Source organism: Pygocentrus nattereri, chromosome 13 (genome assembly GCF_015220715.1).
Source record: "Pygocentrus nattereri isolate fPygNat1 chromosome 13, fPygNat1.pri, whole genome shotgun sequence".
Classification (NCBI taxonomy): domain Eukaryota; kingdom Metazoa; phylum Chordata; class Actinopteri; order Characiformes; family Serrasalmidae; genus Pygocentrus; species Pygocentrus nattereri.
The window spans coordinates 22,349,709-22,375,007 of NC_051223.1; the positions used below are offsets into that span (position 1 = coordinate 22,349,709).

At 38.6% G+C, this 25,299-nt stretch overlaps 1 protein-coding gene across 1 annotated transcript; it reads right to left on the minus strand.

Annotated features, from left to right (window-relative positions):
- Positions 1–2,887: 2,887 nt before the first annotated feature.
- On the minus strand, positions 2,888–24,660 carry thbs2b (thrombospondin 2b). The gene is made up of 21 exons (XM_017696063.2): positions 24,312–24,660; positions 23,955–24,026; positions 22,689–23,245; positions 21,864–21,948; positions 16,968–17,179; positions 16,362–16,596; positions 15,576–15,746; positions 15,145–15,321; positions 13,993–14,166; positions 13,308–13,435; positions 13,020–13,172; positions 12,261–12,479; positions 11,109–11,216; positions 10,845–11,004; positions 10,617–10,735; positions 9,237–9,471; positions 7,766–7,993; positions 6,923–7,194; positions 6,380–6,477; positions 4,464–4,603; positions 2,888–4,373 (listed from the first exon to the last, which is right to left on the minus strand). Exons 2-21 carry the CDS (start codon positions 24,022–24,024, stop codon positions 4,366–4,368), a joined length of 3,549 nt encoding a protein of 1,182 aa, XP_017551552.1. The 5' UTR covers positions 24,025–24,026; positions 24,312–24,660; the 3' UTR covers positions 2,888–4,365.
- Between the last annotated feature and the right edge of the window lie 639 nt (positions 24,661–25,299).

Here is a 25,299-nt window from a genome sequence, read left to right on the forward strand (position 1 = left end):
ATGTGAAATGTTCCGTTCTAGTCAGAATTTTTCACAGCGGTGATAGGAACCAAACGTCTGAAGAGTTTCAAGCTTCTAAAAGCTTCCTCATAGAAAGTTATTATATGATATAGTTATAAATACACCTATACAAAAGTATTTTAGGGAACCAAAAGTGGCTCTTCTGTGGCATTGCTCCTAAGCACGTATTTTGGCAACCTTATTTGTAAGATGGTAGAATGTGAAATTTCTTATGAAACTGGAACTATAGTAACACATTCTATTCAATGATAAGAATACGAAACTCTAGGTTTTCACAGTTAGAAAGCACTCCTTACAGCCAGCATCTAAAAACAGAAAGTGGCTTCTGAGGAGTTACTGAAAATTGACAATAAATTCCACTGACTGAAGATGTAAAATTTCAGTGCACACTCTTAAAAATAAAGGTTGCTAAACGATTTCTGGCTTGGACATTCAGTTCTATGAAAAACCTTAATTGGAACAGAGCTTTTCCATTATCTGCAAGGTCTTTAAACTTTAAAAGAGACCTTTGCACTCACACATCTCCTTTAAAAAAATATTGTATAACAAAACATCTACTGAGTAGATCTTTAGTAGTCTTGCATCAATATGGTGTTGGTCTTGATACTGGCACTCAAAAACAGTATCAGTATCTGCAAGAGAGAGAATGCCAGCATCATAAAGCAATTTCTCAGTGGTGCTCACATGTGCGCCTGTGGATGAAGCTTAATTGAAGAAAGCAGCGTGTCAGCAGTGTAGGATTATTTCACGCTTGAGACTAGCAGTAATAAAAGTGCTCATAGCAAAATCTGTAATGGCAGTGTTTCGAGGAAAGGACAAGCAACAAGTATTTCAATAAATCAAATTTAATTAAGCCTTTCAAGATAAACCATGCCAAAGAACACAATGACTTCTCATAGCTCTGAAACCAATTCAAATGAACTTATCCAACCATTCATTCAAGCTTGGTGTGTTTTATTTGTGACACAGAACACTGTTTTCACAAATATAAAATGTTTAAAAAGTGGAACTCTTTAAATTTTAGGATTTATAGGCACCTATAGCATAGTTAGGTTAGATGTAGTACTGGCATTGGTACAGTATCAGCAGATACATGAGATTCAGGTATCAGTATTATAAGAGAGAAAGTGATTATTGGTGCATCCCTAGTCTTCAGGGAACCAAAAAGTATTTCTTCAATGGCATCACTCTAAAAAAAAGTATTTGGCACCTTTATTTTTAGAAGTGCACTTTTAACAATCATAATAAATGTTTGCATGCATTTGTGTGTCAGTGGGAGAGAGAGATTATGATCATGTATGGAATGCATGTGTGTTTAAAACCCTTTCTTATTTTTTGTAACGTGTTAGATTTAACAAAGCACTTCCTCTTAATTAGCCCTTAAATGCACTGTTGTGCCAGCTGCACACACACTCACGTACACACATGCACACACAAACTGCTACCACATCAGCCTCTGAATTCCTCAAAGATCACATTGCCACATCTGAAAGCTGTGAAAAGTGGGCATTCTTTCAGATTTTTGCGAGGTTTCATAATCCCACTAAATGCTGTTTCCCTTTAAAGCTCCACACTAAATCTAAAGCATCACTCAGTGACAGAAAAGTGCTTCCAGAATCAGATAAAATCATCAGTCTTCACTGTTTACTTCACTATTTTCATTTCATCAATTGTTATGAATGAGCATTTACCACAGTTGAGCCTGGAACCATTCATTTACAGATGAGCAGCACCAGAAGGCCAAAGATTCCCATAGGGATTTCATTATAGGCATTTTTATCACAAGTCTGATTCCTTCACATCAGAGGAAGGTCAAAGAATGACTGACATCGGCATGTTATATAACCCATCTTGAAAAGTCTTTCTGGTACATCATAACTGTCATTAATATATAAATTACAATCAGAGGGCCCAGAGACAGAGCTTTTCAGTTCCATCTTTCAGCACAACTCCTTAGAGTTATTAAAGGGCCCCGTGTCATGAAAAACTAAATTTTCCTACATTTTTTTTAGCATACTATTCCCTTCCCTGTTCATACAACAAGGCAAAATGGCCTGGTTTAAATTTATTGCTTTTGTAATGTCATGAAAAACAAAGCATTTACATACATTTACATATTCAGCCAACAGCACTTACGCCCAATCTATTCACACATACACACACATTTTCTAAGCTGATTCTCCCTCAGGCTCGCAGGGGGTTCCTGGAGCCTATCCCAGCGGTCATTGGGCGGAAGGCAGTATACACCCTGGACAGGTTGCCAGTCCATCGCAGGGCAGACAGACAGGCATACACAATCACACACACACTCACACCTAGGGGCAATGTAGCATTGGCCTGACTGCATGTCTTTGGACTGTGGTAGGAAACTGTAGAACCCGGAGGAAACCCACGCAGGCACAGGGAGTACATGCAGACTCCACACAGATAGGATGGTGGTCACCCGGCCAGGGACCAATCTATTCATGCTAAAGTTATAAGGAGTGTTTCAGCCCAGACTGCTGTTTGAAAGAGGCACAATATAGGACAACCAATCAGAATAGAGGTTTTAGAGACGTTTGCATATGTCAGTCTTAAAGGCATTGTAAGCCTGTTTAAATAAGGGAAAAAGAGAGGTTAGAAAATCATTATTTTAAAAAATGAGTTGTGTCTGGTTTTGGTCTATAGAACTCATATAACAAATAAATACATTTTTAGCGTAAAAAAATAAAAATAAAAATTAAAGGATAAAGACCCTTTAATATAGGCTAGCTATATATCTCATCCTTATGGAATTTACTATTTAACTTGATTATATATTAATAGAATACATAAATTTGGCACACTTTGCAGTAGAGTACAAAAAAACAGTGAAGAGAACGGAAGATAATTTGTGATTACAATTTTATTAAAAAAAAGATCATGTGTTTATTTCAAACATGTCTGAGGGAGCAAAAAGCAACAAAAACAACTGAATTATACACAAAAATGATGTTAGTTAATAAAAAGTTATTATGCTATATAAAAAGAGACAACAATTAGCAGCAAGCTATGCAATGCAGATGACACGGCATACTGTATATGAGACTGCAGGTTTAAGGAAAGACGCACTGACAATGATTCAGCCATGATGTTCTTTCGTTTGAGTGATTGAGTGTAATATCTTAATGACATTAAAGCTTCTTTAAAGAGGCACTGAAACAGAAGTGGATGACTCAGTCTCAGATAATGTGAAAGGTATTGTTGATAATTGGGTACAAATGGGATAAACTTGATTTTGCCAAATACTGATCTGGCTGTTTTACCCCTAAAAGCATTGAGTTTCACTAACATACACAAAACATCAACAGTGTATTTTTGGAGCGGGGAGCCCAAACTGTAAAACTTGCCATTTCACGCTGATTCAAGTCTGTCCTGCCTTTGCTTTGTGGTGGTTAAGATTAAAGAGGACTGGTGCTACATTCATTGGGTTTGTTACATCTTGTTGTCACTTTTCATTATGCATATTATGAGTAATGATTCTGATGAGAGTTCTGCTTCTAGCACTGCCTGACATCATTCTGTTAAATAAACAGGTTATTTTCTACTGCAAACCACTGAAATTATTTTCACATCAAGTTCAATTTCGTCTCAACACGAGAGAAAACAAATAACAAAATGAGAGAACTGCTGCGCTGAAATTTAAGGACACATTAACTAATGGACTGACTAAAAAAGTCCTCTGCTGTCATTGCTGGTATGAAATGTAATACAGACAGTTTGATTTCTAACAATGAATACATTTTGAATACAGATGTAAAACATCTTTTTTTTACATTTCAATTGTGAAAGTTTGTCAGTGTAAACAAATAAATAAGTATTTACAATCATTGGCAAAAGCAAAACAAACAACTTGTTAATTCATAACCTTGCACAACAGACAAATAAGTTACAGTACAAATAGTATTATTCTGAATATCATACATCTTCTCCAATCAACACTTGTAACCGATGCAAAACTTGTCTTAAAAATGACTAATATGACACATATAAAAAGACTATATGACTACATATTTTAAAACATGATAATATTCAAACCCTTAGGTTTATATTCAAGAAAGCAGGACTCTATTTAGTACTATTAAGAGTATTTGTGCAACAAAGCTGAGAGGGTCATTTGAAAGAAAGTGATGTTTCTTTCTGTGTTGTTGGTGTCCAAAAAGGAGCCAGTTCCACTGTCAAAGGCACTTAAGTCCATTAAACTATGCATTCCACTGAAGTGAAATGAACCTGGACTCAGAAGACTTTCCTGTGTGTGCTCTGGTCTGGTTACATTGATAAAGCACCGCAATGATCTACATCAATGGCAGGAGATGCATATCAAAGTCAGTTGTCTGCAAAAAGAAAGTGGCATATTAATAAAGTGATGAAACAATACACTAATCAAAACTGTGCAACACTAATCAGCATTTAAATGTTCTCACCTCTGCATTCATATTTGAGGTCAGAGAAGTAGACAAGCTCCTGAGAGAAAACAAACAACCCTAGTCTACCGCCAGCAAAGGTCTTGTCATAGATAGGCCCCGAGTCTGCCATGATCTGTTTACCCTCGTACACTACAACCCTGTGGAAAAACAAGCAATGGAACATATAAAAAAATTACCCACTTCACTCAACTACAAGGATACAAATGTTATCTACAAGTAATTCCTATTCTATAGTCAAGTAACAATTACAAGGGTGGAACAGTGCAAATGTGAATGCTATGTTTTAAATAGTTAGACTCCACACTTATAGAAAATAGCTTTGCACATTGTTTGGGAACATTTTACTTGATCCCTGCTATATAACATTGACACAACCATGCCACATGTCATAGCAGATTTCAAATAAGTTGTCATGACAAATTTTGTTCAGTAACATAACAGTGTCATGTTGCGTTTACTGGTAATTTTCTAAACAGATACTTTATTGGTTGATACCATGACAGCTTATCACTACGAGTCTTGTTAGCTATAATAACATCTTGAAAATTAACAGTAAAAGGAACATGATGCTATTATATTACTGACAAAATCTGTCATTATCAAGTACCACGTTACCCAAAGTTCCTTAAACTTTGCTCAGAACAACGCACTTTTTATATTTGTACAACATTTGAAATTGCTGGTTGTTTTTTACATGGTTAACATGCGTGAAAATTTCACAATGAATGGACCAATAAATTACTTGTAAAATCCTATTGCACTATTGCACTTACATTAATGATCAGAGTTGTGCAGAATTATTAAAAAAGTAGTGAATGCTGAATACTGAATACACTGTCCTAAATATATTCCGTAATGTATTTCCATTACAATATATAAAAAAATAATAATATTCAGATCACATTTCGAACACATTTAGAATACATTTAGAATACATATTGATAAGGCACATGGGAACTCTACTGTTGCAATTTTTGATTCATTCAGACTGTTCCTCATTGTTAGTTGCCAGTTTTCTTCATGTAATTTTTCTGTCAATATGTTTCATGAAACATTCTGTAATTCTCAACACTATTTTCACTCTCATTGCCAGCTTGAGTGAACAGCTGCTCCCATAATCCCAATGCCATCTCATGATCTAAGCAAATTCCTGCAAATTTTAACATTTTCCTGATCTAACCTCTCCCTACAACTCAGGACGGGCTTGTTAATGAGTTGGGAAACACTGAACTATGCAAGCTGTTCCCAATAACAAATATCCCAATCACAAAATCTTTTGTCTATGAAATAGGTAGCTATGGCATGCATGTACATGATAAGCTTATCACTCCTGAACATGCCCACTACAAGAGAGTCTTCAATTCAATCATCCCTAAAAGGACGCTGAGACTAATAAGTTTTGCATTGGTTTATCCGTCCACTCAGGCTTCAACAAAAACTTTTGTTGGTAAAGAATTCTTCTTTAGAGAAGCCACGTGCTGATCCTAAAATAGTTCATGAAAAAGCATGTATGCTGTTTCTTTTACAGATGGTATATTCAGTATCCTTATATACCATAATTTTATGGTACACAAAAGCGGTTGTGGTCTAAATGTATTGTCCTAAAAATGTAAAGTAACTGTATTCTGAATGCTGCTTTTGTAACTTGAGCTGAATACAGATACTTCATTTCTGTCTCCTGAATGCATATTCTGAATATCTGAATTTCATTTCATATAAAACCTTTTATAACTTAAGAATGTTTCTGTGCCTTTTCCTGAAAACTTTTGCCATTTCTGAGAAACAAAAATGTATTACCACAGCAACAATAAGTTAAGCAATTAATATGATTGCGTGTGTGTTTGGTACTGCTAACAGTAACATCCCTTTGTTTATAAATGGTATGTGAAAGAAGAAGCAGAGTGAATTCAGACCTAATGAAGCCAGTCTTGGGTCTGTGGATGAGGTGCCAGCGATATGCAGTGTAGTCTTTCCAGCCAATGTTCTTTGGATCATGCCAAAGCGTTCGTACCTGAGTAAGACATGCACAGAACACAAAACACAAAACAAACAAACCCTTTAATCATATCTGTTTTGAACCCTGTGGTTTCCGTAGACAGACAAAAGGAAAGAAAGCCTCTGTAGAAAAACAAGGTCACTACCAAATATCTGATCCTTACTGACTCTCTGACACAACTGTAATGATTTGCGTCAGTTTAGTAAAGTCGGCAAAGTCCAGCTGTGGGTACCAAAGTCACTTTATGTAAATTATTTCTTAATGTGATTTATACCAGCAGCACCTGAGGTGGAGCAGCTCTGATCTGCACTGATTAAACAGATCTGCACTGATGAATGTTTTTCCTGCTTTAATCCCACTGATTTGGTTCACCCGCTGATTATAAAGCTGATTTTTTGTGTTACAGCAGGGACCAAAGGACTGGAGTTCAACACCCCTGATTAAGAGAGTAAAGGCCCACCTGGTCTTTGGTGTTGCCTGTGTGCCAGAGGGCATTGCGCAGGTTCTCTCCTGTGCCCGTGCTGGAGTTGACCACTTTGAGTGATACACCAGAGATACCAAAGGCCTTTGATGGCTTGTCCTCCCAGTAAGTCTGTGTTATCTGTTTCCACATTACTACATAGAAGCGCCGGCTGGACTGATAGCCAAACACAAAGCCTGCATAGTCATCATCCCGGTCCGTATTCACATAGAACGTTCCACTGAAATCCACAGAGCTGAATTCATCATAGCCTTATAAAAAAGAAACAAAAGACGTCCAGTTTTTTTCTCAACTAAAAGGACACAAATGTTATTTTATGCTTTATAAGACACATTTAGCTTCATAGGCTATATGTGGTTGCTGGTCATTATTCACATCAGCCTACAGAAACTGATCTTAGTATTAAGATCATCTTAACTGGTAGTCATAGTGTTTACTGTGATGCTTACTCGACCATTTAAGAATCATCATTGTGTTAAGATGCTTTTAGGAAAGTTTTTAGACATAGTATAATATGATTATGCCTGGGCAATATTGGCATTTACAGCACTGATATTGGAGAAGCCTGTTTGCTGACATAACTTCACTCTCCAAAAAATAATAATTTGAGCATAGCTGCTAGGCAAATTTCATCAATGGATCAATTGAAAGGGCCCAAAATTGCATAGAATAACTTACATTAAAATTAAAGTACATTATTGCCCTCTCCTTTACTTTGCCATTTTTTAATGTTCATAAAGTAAAGTTGCCATTTTTAATATGTATTCTAAAGAGTTTATTGAACATTGATGATATGATGGCTGTGTCTTGCAGTTTGCTTACCGACTGCAATACCAGGGTCAGAGTTGGCAGTCTGTACCAGCTCTTTGCCCTGGTTCCGGACCACCCAGTTGGGGTCAATTTGAATGGTTCCCTTAGGATCCAAGTGCACCATCTGAAACTTCCTGAAGTCTGTGACGCTGATGGCATTGTTCTCTGGGCACGCATCAAACAGGTCAGGGATATTGTCATTGTCAAAGTCATCCTTACAGGCATCACCACGTCCATCCCCTGAAAAAAATGAGTAGTCATACCAACCAATAAGCTGATGTTCAGATGATTATAAATTAAATGATCAATGAACCATTGATTTCTATACAATGTGAACCATTGCAAGTAGAATTCCACAATATGAAGTGGATTTTTGTGAAAGCCTATTTACCTTGAAATGTCAGATGTTTGCACTTTACACCATAGCCTTTCAGACTGTATAGCTGATACTGAAAGCAGTCAACTGTTTGATTTAGCACTGACATCTCAGTGCACCGCTACATTCCGATCAAGAAGCATTTTTCTCTCATTATAATGGAAAGTTTTGTTCCCAAAGCTCATTCAGCCAACAAGCTGTGACAGAAGCAACTAAAAGCTTGATAACAGCTGAAATGAGCAAGCTCTTTTGCGCCATGGCTAATTTTATCCCGCATTATAAATAAGAATATTTTATGCAAGAAAGCTAAATCCATTTGTCCACGACTTTCTCATAGCCTGTGGTTATTCCACTATTTCACTAGACTATTATAATTCATTGACATTTATTGAATTGCACATAGAACTGATATATACATATCTAAAATACCTCATAAAACACCGCAACATGGTGCCAGACACAAAACACTACCTTGAAGAGTGACTCCACTGCATTTTTCAAGCCAGTAAAAATTTATGTATCTCATAGCACTCCTCTTATCATGGCTCTTTGATTTTCCATTTTTTTTATGAGATAGGTCCTTGGATGACTTTCATAGGAAAATATGAAAAAGGACCAAAATAATTCAGTTTTGCTCCCCTCCACACAATTGAAGGCAGGAGAATACTGTGAGATAAGCAGGTGTGGGGAGCCCAGAGGAACATTCCAAAAGAAATGGGTCTGATGTCTCCATAGCTACCTGATGATCTGCAGAGTATACACGTGAGTCTTCGGCTCTACATATCTCAAATCGATGCCCCGGGTGACCCCTACCTCTCCCATAACCTCAGTAGAGCTCTAACTGTCTGTCAGGCCATTTACTGGGCACATTCTTGTCAGCTACAGTGAAGAACAGCAGAGCACCAAATGTAAGCATACAAAGCTGTTGAGCATTAGCATTCTAGTATCACTCTGAGTGTAATCTCATCTTTGTTGAAAAAGAATTTGCCCCAAGAGGGGTTTGAACCCCTGACCTGCTGTGTTCACTCCTCAGTTGAAGGGTTCCACTGAAAAGTCAAGAGTAGAATGTCTACATGGGTCTAGATCTGTGTTTCAGCCTGTCCTCACCATCCAAGTCCAGTTGATCTGGGTTAGACACCAGCCTACAGTTGTCCCGGTCATCTGGAATTCCATCATTGTCATCATCATGGTCACAGGCATCTCCTTTGCCGTCACTGTCATGGTCTGCTTGGTTGGCATTGGCAATGTAGGGACAATTATCCATGTTATTCTGATGGCCATCCTCATCAATGTCCTGGTTGTTATCACACTGGTCTCCAATTAGGTCATTATCCACATCAGTCTACAGAATAATAACAGAAAAATTTGAAAATAGTTTCTTAAACATATAGAACTGTGCAGAGTAGACCACCCTTTAATTTCTTTCATTATCAGTCAAAATGGCCATTAGGTTACTAAATTCTAAGCATTGTGGGAAAAAACAGGAAATATATTTAATACAAAATTCCATATAAGCCTCAATAAGTAAATTTGTTTTTCAGTATTGAGTGTGTCCACTCAGTGCAGCTCATAGTGTTGTTTTTTTCACAGTGGATAGACAAAAACACCTGTGGATTTTTTCAGATCTGTAACAAGAATGGATTTTTTTCCTCTCTCAAAGATAATAGAATGTTTATCTGATGTTGACAATTTTTGGTGGTCTACCAGGTCTTGCACAGTGTCATTTTCCATCTTTCAATATATTTTACTATTTACTGTTTTTTTCAATTATTTTACCTTGTTTTTCCCCTTCTATAAACATCTACCCTACTCAGAAGTATATCCTGTAGCCATTTTAGATGCACATGAAAAAGACAAACTTTTGTTTTTTCATTTGAGAGAACACAGCTGTAACTGCAAGACTTAAACAGTGGAAGGGTAAACATTTGAGTAGTGTGCACAAAAGAAAGAAGTGGAAGAATTAAGTGCTGATAGATTAGATCTGAGGTTTGAGGCATCCGTTTTTCTTCAGTTAAAGGTTAAATTGAGTGTTTTCTGCTTTTTGCTGACATTGAAAAGGAATAATGTGTATTTAATGGCCATTTTGTCTGGAAATGAAATAATTGAAAGATCTCTCATAATTGCACAATACTGTAGTGCAATATTATAACCAGGGCTGCAAAAATAGGGATTCTTAATGTTTGTCACAATGCTGGCATTTGCAATACTTATACTGCAGGAGGCTGCAGTGCACAAATGTCATGCTGTGTTATTTGAGCATTTTAGCCAATCACAGTTCCAGTTTTTCTCTGGGTGTCTTGATGATTCAAGGTGTTTATGCAATCCAGCAAATATAAATTATTGTGCTCAAAATAATGCAAAACTATTTTGAACTATATTATATTCTTTGTAGTTTTTTGGTTCAATTTCAACATATAGTAATATAGGCCTAATGATAACTAATCATAATCCATGCTCAAACACTCCCCATTCTGTCTCCATTCTGACCTGCTGGGGGTTGTGGACAAGGGGACAGTTGTCACACTGGTCCCCAACACCATCCAAATCTGTGTCTTTCTGATCAGTGTTGTAAATAAGGGGACAGTTATCGTTCTCATTCAGAATTTCTGGAAATCATAAGAGTAAACAGAAGTTAATCATTGTGTTCTGCATAAGTGAAATATAATGGTAAGAAATCACAATGCTGATGGATTAAGAGCAGGTCACATGTCATACCATCTCCATCTATATCAACAGAACAGGCATCTCCCTCCCCATTGTTGTCCGTATCAGTCTGAGCAGGGTTGTGTTCATATGGGCAGTTGTCACATCGATCTCCCACTGCATCCTTATCATAGTCATACTGGCGGGGATTGTACATCAAGGGACAGTTGTCCTAAAAGAAAATTTGCAAACACAGTTTATGAGGACAGGACAATGAATGAACTCAATATGTTTTTTTTTTTGAGATATTCAGTGTTAAACAGTGAAAACACTCACCCTTTCATCCACAATGTCATCATTGTCATCATCCTTATCACATGCGTCTCCTTGTCCATCATTGTCAAAGTCTTCTTGACCAGAGTTGGGAAGGGTAGGACAATTATCCTAAAACATTCAGTTACTTTGATTATTTTCCAATTAAGAACATTGGCAGTTTTGAGAATTCTGTTTAGTAAGTTTCAAAATGTATGGCTTACTTCCCAGTCCATAGTCTATATTTGAAAACTAAGCTGCAAAACAGCCTGTTAATGAAGAAGTCACAATATGTGTTTCACAATACAGAACAGCCAATCAGAACAGCAATCATTTACATATATCAGTCTTGAAGGCACAGTAACAAAATTAGCTAGTTTAATTCTATCTAATTGTATTGATAAAGAGAGGTTGGAAAATAGTTGTGTGAAAATCAATTACAATTTTGGTGGCAAGAACATCATAAGGTGATAAGTGTGGTTGGTTAGTGTAGTGGGTAACACCTCTGCCTTCTATGCTGTAGACTGAGGTTCAATCCCCACCTGGGTAAAACACCCTACATTACACCAAAAAGAGTCCTTGGGCAAGACTCCTAACACCACCTTCACCTACGTGTGTAAAATTACCAAACTCTAAGTCGCCTTTAGTTTTTTTGAGTGCTTGCTTCTGATGCACTCAAATCTGCTACGCCTTAACCTGCCTTAAACATGACGTCTTGCAGATTGTAGCTCTGGTTTGTCTCTGGGGTGTGTTATTACACAAATCAGGCCATTACCATCAAAAGCGAAGAATGATGTAATCACAAATTTTGTGAGTTCTCAATGTGCTTGCATTCGCCCTTGTTTAAAGCTCTAGAGTAATGACATACAAGGGGCGTATTGCATATAAAATATGTTCCTCGACACAGCATTTGCTTTTTATTTTGCTTTAAGGGGGCTGCATATGTTTTGGTTCATGCTGTATCATTGTTTCTGTCTCTGGTACATGGCAATATGGACTAGGTGAATTATTTTTTCCTGTATTTGTCCATACAGATTTGTTAAACTGCAACTACACTCCACTTTCCCCCTTAACATAGAAATAGTATCTAAACTGTGGTTTTCTGTTGTGACAGTCTGGCCGCATCTCTTGACTTTGTGGGCTATGTCTGCATGGTAAATGTGGGCAATGTGGTACCTTTTTGCAGTGGTAGGTTGCATTGGCTCCACACACCAGATCCTGATTGGGCCATCCGTCCAGGTCAAAGTCTTCTCCACAGATGATGCCATCTCCAGCGTAGCCGATACGGCACTCACACTTGTACATGGGCTCAGTGACATGGCTCAGGAAAATACACTCAGCATGCTTATGGCAGCTGTGGGTGTTGTCCTTACATGGGTTGTAAGGCTCACATACCTATTAAAATGGGTTAAGATGGAATATAAAGAATTACTTAACATAAAACATAGACTCAGTAGCTAATGTACAGGTCTGCTTCTTGATACAGTCAGTATAGACCGTCACTAAGGGGCTCTGCGCCACCAGGGGGCCTCGTAATGTGTTTTTTTTCTATTTTAATTTCTGTGTCAAATATCTTATGAAGACATTCTTGAAAAATGTTAAACATTGTTAATGTAAAGAGCAGCTTATATTTTCAAATTATGAAAATATGTTCAATTAATGAAAAACTACAAAAACTAAGATACTAGGTTTTGACAGTGACAAGTATTTTCCTAGTAATATATTATCTTAATATTTATGAAACTTTTTCCTGGTAAAAACTGGTGACGTATTAACTCTCTTTCATTTTGCATACAAAATTTGATTAGTACAGGAAGAAGCCATCAACAAAGCTGTTGCTTAAGGCCCCCAAATATTCAGAAATGGCCCTGCTAGTGTAGCTCTTGTAAGAGAATCAACATACCAATCCTGTGAGCAGTGGGCTCTGGGACTGACCTGTTTGTTGGTTTTAGCTGCCTCCACTCCCATGCCGTAGGGCTGCGTGCCTTTGTAGCGCGGGGGGCAGGGCAGACAGTGGAATCCTGGATCTGTATTCACACACTGCTGCAGCCCACCCACCTTATGACACACATCTGACACCATATTACACTGCACAGGACCCCACATGACAGGGGGAGGGACCAAATAGGTGTTGCAGAAAATGAGAGTGGACAAAGTTTTTAAATGTGAAAGATTATATACACATAATGCTGGATGGAATTTGTCTGCTATCAGATTACTTACCTCATTCACATCTTCACAGGATGTTCCATTGCCACGGTAGCCTGATGGACAGGGTCCGCACTCCCAGGAGCCGTCAGAGGCAGTGCTGCACTCCACTCCAGCGAAGCATGGGTTGGAAAGACAGCCATCTGACAAAAATTGCCAAATTCAGCTAAGTTGACTACACTATTCTAATGAAATCCAGCTCAGTCTCATATGATGGCTTTGAAAAAGGTCATAACGTTTTGGATTTACATTCAAAAAACCTTAATTACATTATTAGAATTATTAGATTTATATTATGCTGCATAATCCTTCTATAGCATTCTACAAGACTTATACCTCTGTATAAAATTTGTGTAGTGCTGTCTTATAATAATGCCTATTACTTGTGTAATAGCATATTATAAGCTATAGTAATTGTCTCAGTTAAGTATAAAATCCTAATAGAAATCCTTTCATGCGGTATTACTGTAGTTTTTCATTAACTACTTCTACTCACTATATTTATATTTATTTATACAATAATCTCATTACTTGGTAATAACTATGAATTACTATATATAACTAACATGACATTTAAATTCAAAGTACCATATGTAATTATATAACAAAGAAATTAAAATATGGAGATTAAAACAGGGCAAGCAAAATAATAAATAAAAGCTAAAATAAAAGCTAAAATAAGTGCAATGATCCTTCTTACTGATAGGGCACTCCTGTTTGTTGCAGACTTCATTGTCGATAGAATCTCCCATACACTTCCTGCCCCCGTGCTGAGGAGCAGGGCTGTTACACTCTCTCTCACGACTCTTCAGACCTCCACCACATGTTGCTGAGCAGGTTGCCCACGGTGACCAAGGGCCCCAACCACCATCAACTGTATGAATACACAGACAGTCCACACATGAGTTAAATACATGAGTTAGGCACACGTGAGTTTCACAGGCCTTTTCTCTGATCTTGCTTTCAGTCTCTATTGTAACCTGTTGAAAGCCATGTTTGTGTGATGGAATAATATTGCTTCCCTGGGGTGCACATTTAGTTTGCTGGACCATCTGTTTGGGATTTAGTTACATCTTGTTTTTGCCCTGTTTGCTATTTAGTTTTATGTTTCCTTTGTTCCATTTGAGTAATTGGAGTGATTGAAAAAAATGCAAAAATAAAAACCTATAAAACAAAAGACAGCAAGGCAATATTTCAGTTTGGACTTCAAAGAGCTAAAGACAATCCTGGAAGAGTAAACTAACGTCAGAATTCTTCATTTTTCCCAACATTTGAAATCTATCATTCAAGCTGAGTCTCCTTGTTCTGGATTGTATATTGCATTACGTAAGAACTCTAATACGGTAATGCGCCTTGAGTGCCTACACATGCTCCACTAATGTGGAAATAACACATAAATGCCCAAAGTCAGCAGACGTGTGTGCACACAGCTCTGCCTCTCTTTGGACTTCTCTCCAGCCGAAACTAAATCCTCATCAAGAGGTTGGCCAAATCTTAAGCTCTCAATGCCCCTGGCTGGAGAAACCCTGCCATGTTTCCAACTGAGCACAGTTGTATCCCTGTATCCCTCTGGACAATCTCATTTATTGGGCGTGTCATGAGAGTCTTACCCATAATCCCTTGTGGTAAAAGTTGCCAACCCTATAGTCGTGTATCCTCCCAGTTTTAATGCTAATATGAGCCTTGGAAAGAATGACATCACTTACTCTTTCTCTCTCTCGATCTTGATCTCTTTCTCTCTCTCTTTCTTGGCTAAGCTTTGGACAGCAGGGAGTGGATAAGATGGCTTTTAAATGAGCATGTGTGTGGTTGAGCTTGTTAAATTTTGTCGTCGTTGGGCCACCATACTCACTTGGGCAGGGCTCAGCCTCGCAGCTCTGCGTCTCTCTTCCTTCACCCTCACAATCTTTGCCCCCTCGCTGAGGAATAGGTGCGTTGCAGTGACGGATACGAGTGATCACTCCCTCCCCACATGTCACAGAGCATGAGGACCATGGAGACCATAGACTCCAGCCACCATCCTGACGAACTAAACAAACAAGACCTCAATGTTGCATTCCATGCACTTGCCACAGACACAGAGTTTTAACTAAGAGTGTAAAAAAAGTAAATATTAGAATTAATAATAATCCATCATGATAATATGAAATAATGCCCCTATTGTTTGGCCAACATAACATTATCAGCCTATTTCAAAAAAGTCGTGCATGGTTTGTATTATATTTTGGGGTCAGAGACTTTTATTCCTAGATTTGTCAGGCAGAAATTAAGCATGTTATATACCTCTGCGGTCACATTTTCCCAGGCTGCACCGGCGAGTCTGGATGGAGGGGCCGGAACATGTATTGCTGGTGTCGTCACATGATCGGCCTCTTTGCTGCGTACCGCTGCCACAGGTGACTGTACACTGGGTCCACTCAGACCATGGAGACCACCCATCTTCACTATCCATTGCTGACCACAGAAATACAATAACACACATAAATCACGAAGCACCTGTATGAGTTCAAATTTCAGTTGCTCTCACTTACATTTTACTTGTACCAGGGGGATTTGGGATAATTTGTAAATAATTTGACTGACTGATTCATACCAGATAAAGAATCAGTTCCCCAAATTGAAACTTTATATTCTCAGGATCTTCAAATCAGCATTATGTGACAAGCACTGCACTCAATAACAATAACAACACAGAGCAGAGGTGAGTCTATTTATGGGTTTTGCTATTACATTATAGTGAGGTCCATTCAAATACAATTGTTATTTCCGATGGAGCTCTAAAGTCAGTGACTTACAGAAGGTTGCATTCACACTAGACCAAATTCATTATTATTATCAAATTCAAAATCTTATTGGTAATCAATAAAATACAGTTTTCTTAATGTAAAGTAAAACTAATCCAGCTCTAATAGACTGCTAGTTTTCATAGTAGTTATCAAATTATTTACAGTAGTTGCTAAATTATAAGTCCTAAGTGTCATAACTAAACAATAGTCCTGTAGTTTGAAAGGTAGAAAAAAAAGACAAAATGTCATTGATGTTAGATCTTGGAGTGTAAGGGCTACTCACGAAGACAAACTGGACAGCACTCCCCATCGATGAACGAGGGATTTGCACAAGCCACCGGAGGGCAGGTAATCTGCCGGCACACCACTTTCCCCTCCTGACATGTGCACTTGGTACAGCTGTCCACAATCCAGTCCTCCTTATTCTCAAACATCCGTCCATCCTGCCAGCACATGCTCTGCTCCACCGGGTCCTGCATCTTATTGAGGGCCTCCCGCATCACAGTATTCTCCTCTGTCTGAAACCCAGCACCAAACAGTCTGGATGAGCCAAAGGGACCCATGTTTCTCAGCGGGGCCTCCCCACCCCATAATATTCAGCAAACGCTTACAGCAGCCTTCAGATAGTCATAAATTTCCACACAACTGAGAAAGTGCATAAAATACTGTGATTTACTGTGCAAACATTCCTTCCACAGGTATGCGGGTAGAAACCAATTATGGTCCAATTACGTAGTTTAAGCAAACGGAAACAGTGAAAAATTGCCCTCAGTGGGGTTCCTAGCTTGTTCAGACTCTAACTGGGGCTCTTCACATGCCACCAGCCTGACACTGTTTGGACTGACATGCAAAACCTTAAAAATAGAGGTTCTAAAAGTGGAAGACTCACCACTTTTTGTAAGCCATCAATGAGGTTGCTAACAACAACACGCAAGCCTTTGAGCTCCTCAAAGAGATTGGCCAGCTCTTCACAAGATCGCTCACACATCAGCTCTGAGGAGCTAGTGGCTGGGGGTTCTGGGTTTTGGCCAATCAGGTTTGTGGCAATGGAGGAAGGAACATCCACCTGTTCAGCACTTTCACTCACTGTATTGTCCTCCTCTGGTCACAGAGAATAAGACAAAGAAGGAATCATTAAATGAATAAAGTTTAGCAAAAAAAATCAGGTTTAGAAACCTTTCCATTTTCGTCCAGTGTAGTTGAGCAGTATTTTAACCTTTTAAACCCTTAGGGCCTTTCTGTCAGACCATTCACTCTGATGAGTACATATTAATTTCTTCATAAATAATTAATAGCAATTCCTGAATAATATGTCATAAGAGGCTTGATGTACTATATAAACATAATGTACATACAAAACTGCCAAAATAGTTTTTATAATGTTGCGAAAGCCAAGGCATTTTCATATGTCCACATAATCAGCCTACAGTGATTTATCCTTGCCCATTCTGACTTAAGTTATAGGGAGTTTTTTCTACCTGGATAGTTTTTTTGAATAAGGTACAATACAATGCAGCCAATCAGAACATATCATTTACATATATTAGTCTTAAAAACACAATAAGAAAAGCCTGTTTTATTCTAAGGGATGAAAAGAGGTTGGAAAATGGTCATGTAAAAGTGAATTATGACTGTTTTGTCAAAATTTATAATCCATACTTTCAACAGAATTTTTTATCTTGTTTCATTGAGTCACCAGTGAAAAATAAATAAATAATCCTGAAACGGTGCCATTATTAGTTACATTATTAGGTATTAGCCTTGTAGCACCAATGTAAAACTAAAGAAACAAACGTCAGACATCAGATATGTCTTGGGTAGTCATCTAAATTTGAGGTAGGAGCAAAATGTGTAAATGTGTGCAAATGTAAGGGTGAAACTACAATATATTAGTCTCAGTAAAATGAACCACACAATTTTTGTCAGAGCCTCAAATGATCCTGTACAGACTGACCTCAAGTAAAAATTCAGTTATTTAAACCAGATCTCAGCCATCTGGATGAAGGGATGTAAAGTTGAAGTGTATCTTCCTTCAAAGTGAACAATACCTGTGTTTCGCAGCCTGTATTATGTATCTATGGTCATTCAGTTTTGCCATCTAAATCTGAATAGCCCCTCATGGGGGCTTGTGGCATAACATAACATGCAAAATACAGACATAAGCACATGGTAAAGGCAAAAATGCTCTGGAAATGCAATGCATAGGGTTGTAGCATGTCTCAGTGTACAGAACAGGAAACTGGAGCCATGGGGGGCCATGAGAAGCCATGCTTAATTCCTGTGCTGACGGCTCTGGGGATAGCATGGCAGTCAACCACAATTTCATGTCTACTAGTGAACAAAGAAACAGAGAGAAACTGGAAAAACTTTTTTCTTTTTTTAAGGAGGGGGGTCCTCAGCGTGATATCTAAGCCTGCCTGTAATAAACCCTCATTATGCACATGACTTAGACACTTAAAGATTGTTCCAAGAAGTCCAAGTAATTTTGAGCCCTAGTTTCCATGGCTCCAGTGACATCACACATGTACAACCACAAGTTTTCGTGACAACACATAGATCTCTCTCAGCATTCGCCAGTTATTCTGCTTTGAAGGGGACATTTGAAGCTATTTTAGGGACCTATAAAAACACTGGCATGGCAGTTTTCTTGAGGAAGCCCACCTACTGCACATTGCTAAAAATATGTTACCCAAATTACTTCAACGTATACAGTAAATACAGGTTGTTCACAAATTATATGCAGTGTATGAGCTTTTTATACTACTGTGTAATTACAGGCATAGGTTATTATAGTAATCTTGTTATTGCTGTCGTGCCAACTATTTTTTCTACTTTGTACACAATTTGAAAATGCCAGCATTCTCTAATATCATATAAATATAATATGGACAAGCAGACCAACAGAAAAGGTCCAAAATTACTTAAAATTACATTGTGCTATATTAAAGTTGTACTGCATAAGATTTTGTTGTTAAAATTAAAAAAAGGAAAAAAAAATGCTAAAATATGGTGTGTGCTGTGGTGTGATTCACACTTTAAAGCCCGAAACAATCATTTTAAAAGATCAGAGGTGTCAGACCAGATTTTGCAGAGGTTTTTTGGACCATGTAGTACATCTTTATGTAATTATGTCACATACAAAAAAATGTCCTTTCTTTCAGCATGCTCACAATCATCAGCTTCATCTGTTAAGGGAAGGGGTCTGAAGCATAAACGTTACAAAATGCATACAATTACATATTTCTACCAGAGAGGTCTCCAAATCTTCAAAATGTACACATATGATCTAGCTTTAACACTACTGTGAATAACATTTTTTTTCATATAAAATTCTAACCCATTGCTGAACTCTGCTGTGAACTCTCCTCACCTCTGACACTGATAAATAATGAGCCATATAGAGCTGATCCTTTGGACAGTCACAGAGAAAAGAGATCTTGCAGGCTGCTTCTGACTGCAAAAACTATAGCTTAATTTTCCCAGCAATTTTCTATGGTGGTGTTTTTTTCACAATCTGAATTACTGCTTTCAAATTCCAGCAAAACAAACTCTGACGCCACCGAGCTGTAATGTTTGGATCTGTCAATATCATTTGGAAGACCTTTGTTACACAGAATAAAGCAACAGTCTGAAATCCCAGACTAATTTCAGCCCCATAGTTCCACAGACAGGAAGAGGTTGATTAGTAATTAATTCAGCAGGAAATATTAAATCTTACAGAACCGTTCTATATGTAGACAACAATAGTCTGTAGCTGTGAGTTCATTCAGATATGTACTGGTCATACACCAGGCATGCCAAAGGTCCCTAAATCAAGAAAGCATGTTGGCCTGGACGACAGTTTCTTGAGCCAGCATTTTTTTTTTGCTCTTCAATTCTGTGTCTGTTAAATGCATTTAAATCCCCAACGACTGTGTGCTGGCCTGCATATGTGTATGTGAGTGTGTGCTTGTGCATGTATGCCTGTGTGTAACCCCTTTTTCCCGTCCTTGCTGCTTTCTGTTATATGACCTCACAAGTGGCCTCTTCGTCTAAAACAGACATTATTACCCCCATGTCAAAGCTGGTTAGGTCTGTCCTGATTTGGCACTTTTTCCATATAAGATGACAGGGTAACCAGCTTTGTTAAATTAAGCAAAAATTATCAGCATACTTAATTTGCAAGATTATTGAGAACAACTCATCAGTAACCATACTCTTAGTGAATTAAATCCTTAATTCTTAACTCTTAGTGAATTATTGATGAATTATCAATAATGTCTGTCTACAAAAAAAAAATCCAAAAACTAAATTCCAAAATAGTCAGGACAGTACATGAAATATAAATAAAAACATAAAGCAGTGGTTTGTAACTTTGATCTGTATTATTCTTGGGCACAAAAGAAGCATCCAGGAATGGCCTAGTCCTATCAAAGCTTGCTACTTTGACAAAAAAAACATGTCAGCAAATAATCAGAGAATTTAAGAGCAACATTCCTGAATGAGCGATTGCAATCTACAGTGCATAACATCATCAAAAGACTCAATGTCTCAGGAAAAACATCTGTGCATAAAGGGCAAGGCCAAAAACCACAAATGAATGCCCATGACTTCCACACACTCACACAGTATTGCAAAAATGCTTCTGTAATGGAAATTACCATTTGAGCTCAGGAATATTTTGACAAACTGTGTCACTAAGCACTGCACAATTGATGCCGCAAGACATATTCACAATCAAGGGCAACATATGCTGGACATTTTTTTCAGGGAGATCTATGCTTATTTCAAAATGACAACATGGCAAACCACATTCTGCACCTGTTACAACAGCAGGACTGCACAATCAGAGCAGTACTAGGTACTAGACTAGCTAGAATACAGGCCTTTTGAGCAATTTAATGTTATTGTACTGATCAGGTTACACAGAATTTGCTTTCTGTTTTATTAGCTTTACAGTGCAAATGATTTTGCAATTAAGCTTTGTAGTAACAAGGCATAAAAATGTACATACAATAATTACACAGGCATGCCAACCGTGACCTGAATTATTACTCATCTAAAGCTAAAGAATGGCATGCACTGTCAAATCTACCCTCCCAACACACACAAAGACACACACACACAGACACACACACACACACACACACACACACACACACACACACACACACACACACAAAGAATTTGGCTTCAAGCGAGCATTTCACTAATCATTTCTTCAGTCTGGCTGGCATATCTGTGTCTAGATGAGTGTATACAGGTTTCCAAGAGTGTGAGTCCTACTCAGGATATTTATTTTTCTAAGTTAACTGCCAAGTGTCATTGCAGTCTCGTGATCGTGAGGAACAGCCTGTGGAACAGTTAGGAAATTTCATTTTTTCCAAGTACCATATTACAAAGTTCTTCATTTGTAGTCTTGGAGATTCATAGCATTTTGCAGTTCATTTTCCCTGCTGTTTCCCTGCTGATTCAATTGATGCAATCCTGATGACCTGGAATCAGTGTGTTAGATCTAGGGAAAAAACTACTCTCTAAAACTACTCTTAAAAAATACTTTTTGAATGGTGGCCATTCAGGACTGGAACTGGAGCCTGGAGCTTTGTATTCCATTATAGTGACAAGTACTTAAAAAATTGTCTGAAGCTGACATAAATATATACACATAAATAAACACAGCTAATATAAAAACTTCTATCAATCTCATCTGTAAATTTCTTTTGATCTCTGAATAGACTTCATATTGCAGGAGAGCGTAAATATGTAAAAAAAAAGATGAGAAGAGTTCACAAGCTTTACACCTCACCTGGGTTTTCCAGTTCACAGCCCCGGTTCTCCAACACATCCTCAAGAGGGGTGTCAAAAATGAACTGCACATTCTGCAGCAAGCCCTGAGAGGAACAGAAAGGAAATAGAAATCATCAGCAGCCAGCTATATGGTGCTATGGACTGGGAAGACAGCTCCACAGTATACACAAAATGTTAGCATTGCGATTATTTTGCTACAAATTGCAACCAGGATATCCCATGCTAGCCCCTATATCCTACACTTTTCTAGTATTTTATTTTCTTCCCTTAATATCTATTCATAACATTGATGTGGTTTTAAGTACTCAAAACAGTTACAGTTCACATTTACATATTTCCAACGTCTCTTTATACCTTAGAACTAAACAGGCAGTATTTATTAATGTAATTTTAATATTGATATATGTAGATGACCTCTGTTCTGATTGAATGCCCTATTTAAAAGCAATCTAACCCGAAATGCTCCTTAAAATTTAAGTCTGAATAGACAGAGCTAAACTGCTGAGTAATGCGCTCAAAAGAAAAACTACTGCACGTCACTAATGCTTACAGTTTAAATGTAGTCGGCCATGAGTCAATCCACTTACATACCTTATAAACATCACCTCCAACCAAAAGATTCCTATATCTAGTCATCAGAGACCCCAAGAAAGTCTATTTTCACCTTCCAGCCTAATTCTGCCTGGGATCATATATAGATCTATATATATATTATATATAGATTAAGAAAGTGGCCCCTCTGAGAAACCCAGAGAACTGGGCTGCTCTAATTCACATTTTCACTCTACTTGCATATGATATATGAATGGTGCAATATTCTCACCCTGAAGTGCGTCTCACGGCTCGATCCCTTGGCCACAAACATGCGTCCACCAGGGGCACTCAGGTGCTCATAGAAAGGCTCATCCAGAATGAAGCTGTCGATCAGTCCACAATTCACGTAGAGGGTTGCTGTCTCGCCATGCACATGCAGCGTGACATTCTTCCACTGCGAGTCCGACAGGTCCACGTCCTCAAAGGATATGACATTGCGTGAGCCGTCTGCCCACCAGTACACCAGGTCCAGTGTGTTGGTGCGCCCGTCGGACACAACCTCAAACTGCCTGCGCCCACTGGGGCCTTCCAGGGCCATGATGGTGCCCCGGGATGTGCGGTCCTGGCGCAGTGTCGCCGTCAAAATGAAACCCTCATTGTTCTGGATCTGCAACAGAAGTTGCTGCAGGGCCTCTGGGCTCACAGAGGGCAGCATGTCAAAACGGATGAAGCGGTAAGCTGGGGAGTCAGGCAGGAGGCCTCTGAAGAGCTTTACCCCAATGGTCTTCCGTGTGATCCCACTGCGTTCGAACATGTCAAACACGGTCTCGTCCTCCACCTGTCCATCTACACAAAGGCACACATGAAGGCTTCATTTAAAAACAAAAATCTGATTTTTTGCCTAAATGATGTATAGATCTTTTTTTGAGCTGGTCACCTCCACAAAGGCACACATGACACTAAGTTACACATCCAGTGGCTACAAGGCTTCATTCACATGTACCACCTAAGTGGTAAAAAGATTAAATTTTTTAGAGCCATGTAAACACAAAATCAGATCAGATCTAAGCAACTTTTTCTGGTCCTATCGGATTTATATCTCATACATGGTAATAATAAGCATAGCCAGATTGGAATTCATGCGGGGTCTGTCAAGCCCTTAACAAGCCAGTGGGCCCAAAGTTTTGTTACACACTTCTGTAACCTAAGAATAGCTCCATTAGTTTGTACTGAAGTCCCTGTAGCTACTAAATAATAAGACTTTATATGAAATTAACCCAGAGTGTTAATCATACTTCACTGCACAAGTGTATATCATTGTCATCATCATCATCACCATCATCATGATCCAGCATGGTCACTAGCCACCAGTGGTTAACTTTGTGATAAAATGGGCCCATGCAAGTATTTCAGGGCAGTAGTCTGTTCACACTAATGACAGATTTGAGTGACTTGCAAACACAAATAAACCACCAAGACAGAAAGATCTGATCAGATCTGGTGAAAAAAAGTAAAACTCAAACAATAATGTGCTTGTAATATGAACCTAACATACCTGGCTCTACGGCGAAGGTGCACATGAACCAAAGGGCCAGGGCAAAGTGGCATCCTCGGAGAAGCATCATTCCTGACAACACACAAACCTGTTTATTCTGCAGCCTTATCATTGCCTATGTGCATGTCAGCTTCTCAGAAGGGCTCATCATATTTGACATAGTTGAGGATAACTGGTCCTAAGTTTTCCTTAAATATGATATACAGAGCCTTTTCAAACTAGTTCAAGACTAGTTTCAACTTCTAGACTATCTCCAAAACCCAAAGCTGCATGTTGTAGAACAGGTCTCCACTTTCTGTTCTGAAAAAAGACCTTCAAGGCTTCATTACCTCCATCTCTCATCGCATCCCTTCTTACCTGAACTGAAGACGCACTCCTTGGATTGATGGAAAAAGAATCAAATGCCAGATTCCTCACAGAGCTCAAAAAGGGATAGATGCTCTTGTGAATCAGCTCCGCGGGGATATAATCCCAAAGAAAAGGGCAGAAAGTCTGTGCGTAAAAAGCGGATCCAAATGATTCCAAGCGCAGTGGCGCATGCAGGGCTAACGAAGAGGAAACGGAGAGCTAACGGAAAGAGTGATAAAGGGGGAAAACGTCTATCACTTGTTCCCGTTAAGCGATGTCGTCGTGTGTTGAGGTGCGGTGGCTGTTGAGAGCGAAATGCGGTGCACTATGAGCGGAGACTAGACGCTGCGCTCCTCCCTAAAGCTAAAGCCACTCCGGTTCAGGTTTTATCGCCAGTGCGCCACCGTGCTTTCGAGGAGGAGCCATGTGGAGAAAGGGGGAGTTATGCAGGCCACCGAGGGGACCGGGCCTGTTATTAATGACACTCTACCGTTCGCTAATACACTCAGTTTGGTGTTATGAACTTACTGTCTGGATGTCTGCGGTACACGAACACACCATCTATTCAACACATGTATAGAATCAATCCGAAGAACTTTCTGGGAACTCTTCTTGTTTGCTGATACTGTTTTGAGTTTGCTACACACAACCTGTTTATTCACTGGACACTTTAGTAAAGGCAATGGCTCTGTTTAGAACCATGAGTTCTATATAGAATCATTTCATGCTTAAATGGTTCTTCAGTTTGATGAAGAATGTGTTATATGTTGTTCTATAATATGCAACCTTTCTGAAGATGATTCTATATAGCACCAAAAAGGGGTTCTTCTATTGTTCCATTGTCAAACATGTAACAGTTCAGAACTAATTTCAAAGGTTCTATAAAGAGCCAAACACAATACATCCTGAAACCCAGCATGAAGTGGTTCTATACAGAACCACTGCCTTAACTAAGGAACCCTTGGAGATCTTTTTATGTGTGCTGAAAACCACCTTG

What these genes read in the sequence shown, in the direction of transcription:
- thbs2b (XM_017696063.2), bottom strand. Translation starts at nt 24,024, where the DNA reads ATGATGCTTCTCCGAGGATGCCACTTTGCCCTGGCCCTTTGGTTCATG. An exon ending in GCCGTGAGACGCACTTCAGG is followed by an intron (nt 21,949 to 22,688) that starts GTGAGAATATTG and finishes TGTTCCTCTCAG; the next exon opens with GGCTTGCTGCAGAATGTGCA. An exon ending in ATGACATTGTGGATGAAAGG is followed by an intron (nt 11,005 to 11,108) that starts GTGAGTGTTTTC and finishes ATTTTCTTTTAG; the next exon opens with GACAACTGTCCCTTGATGTA.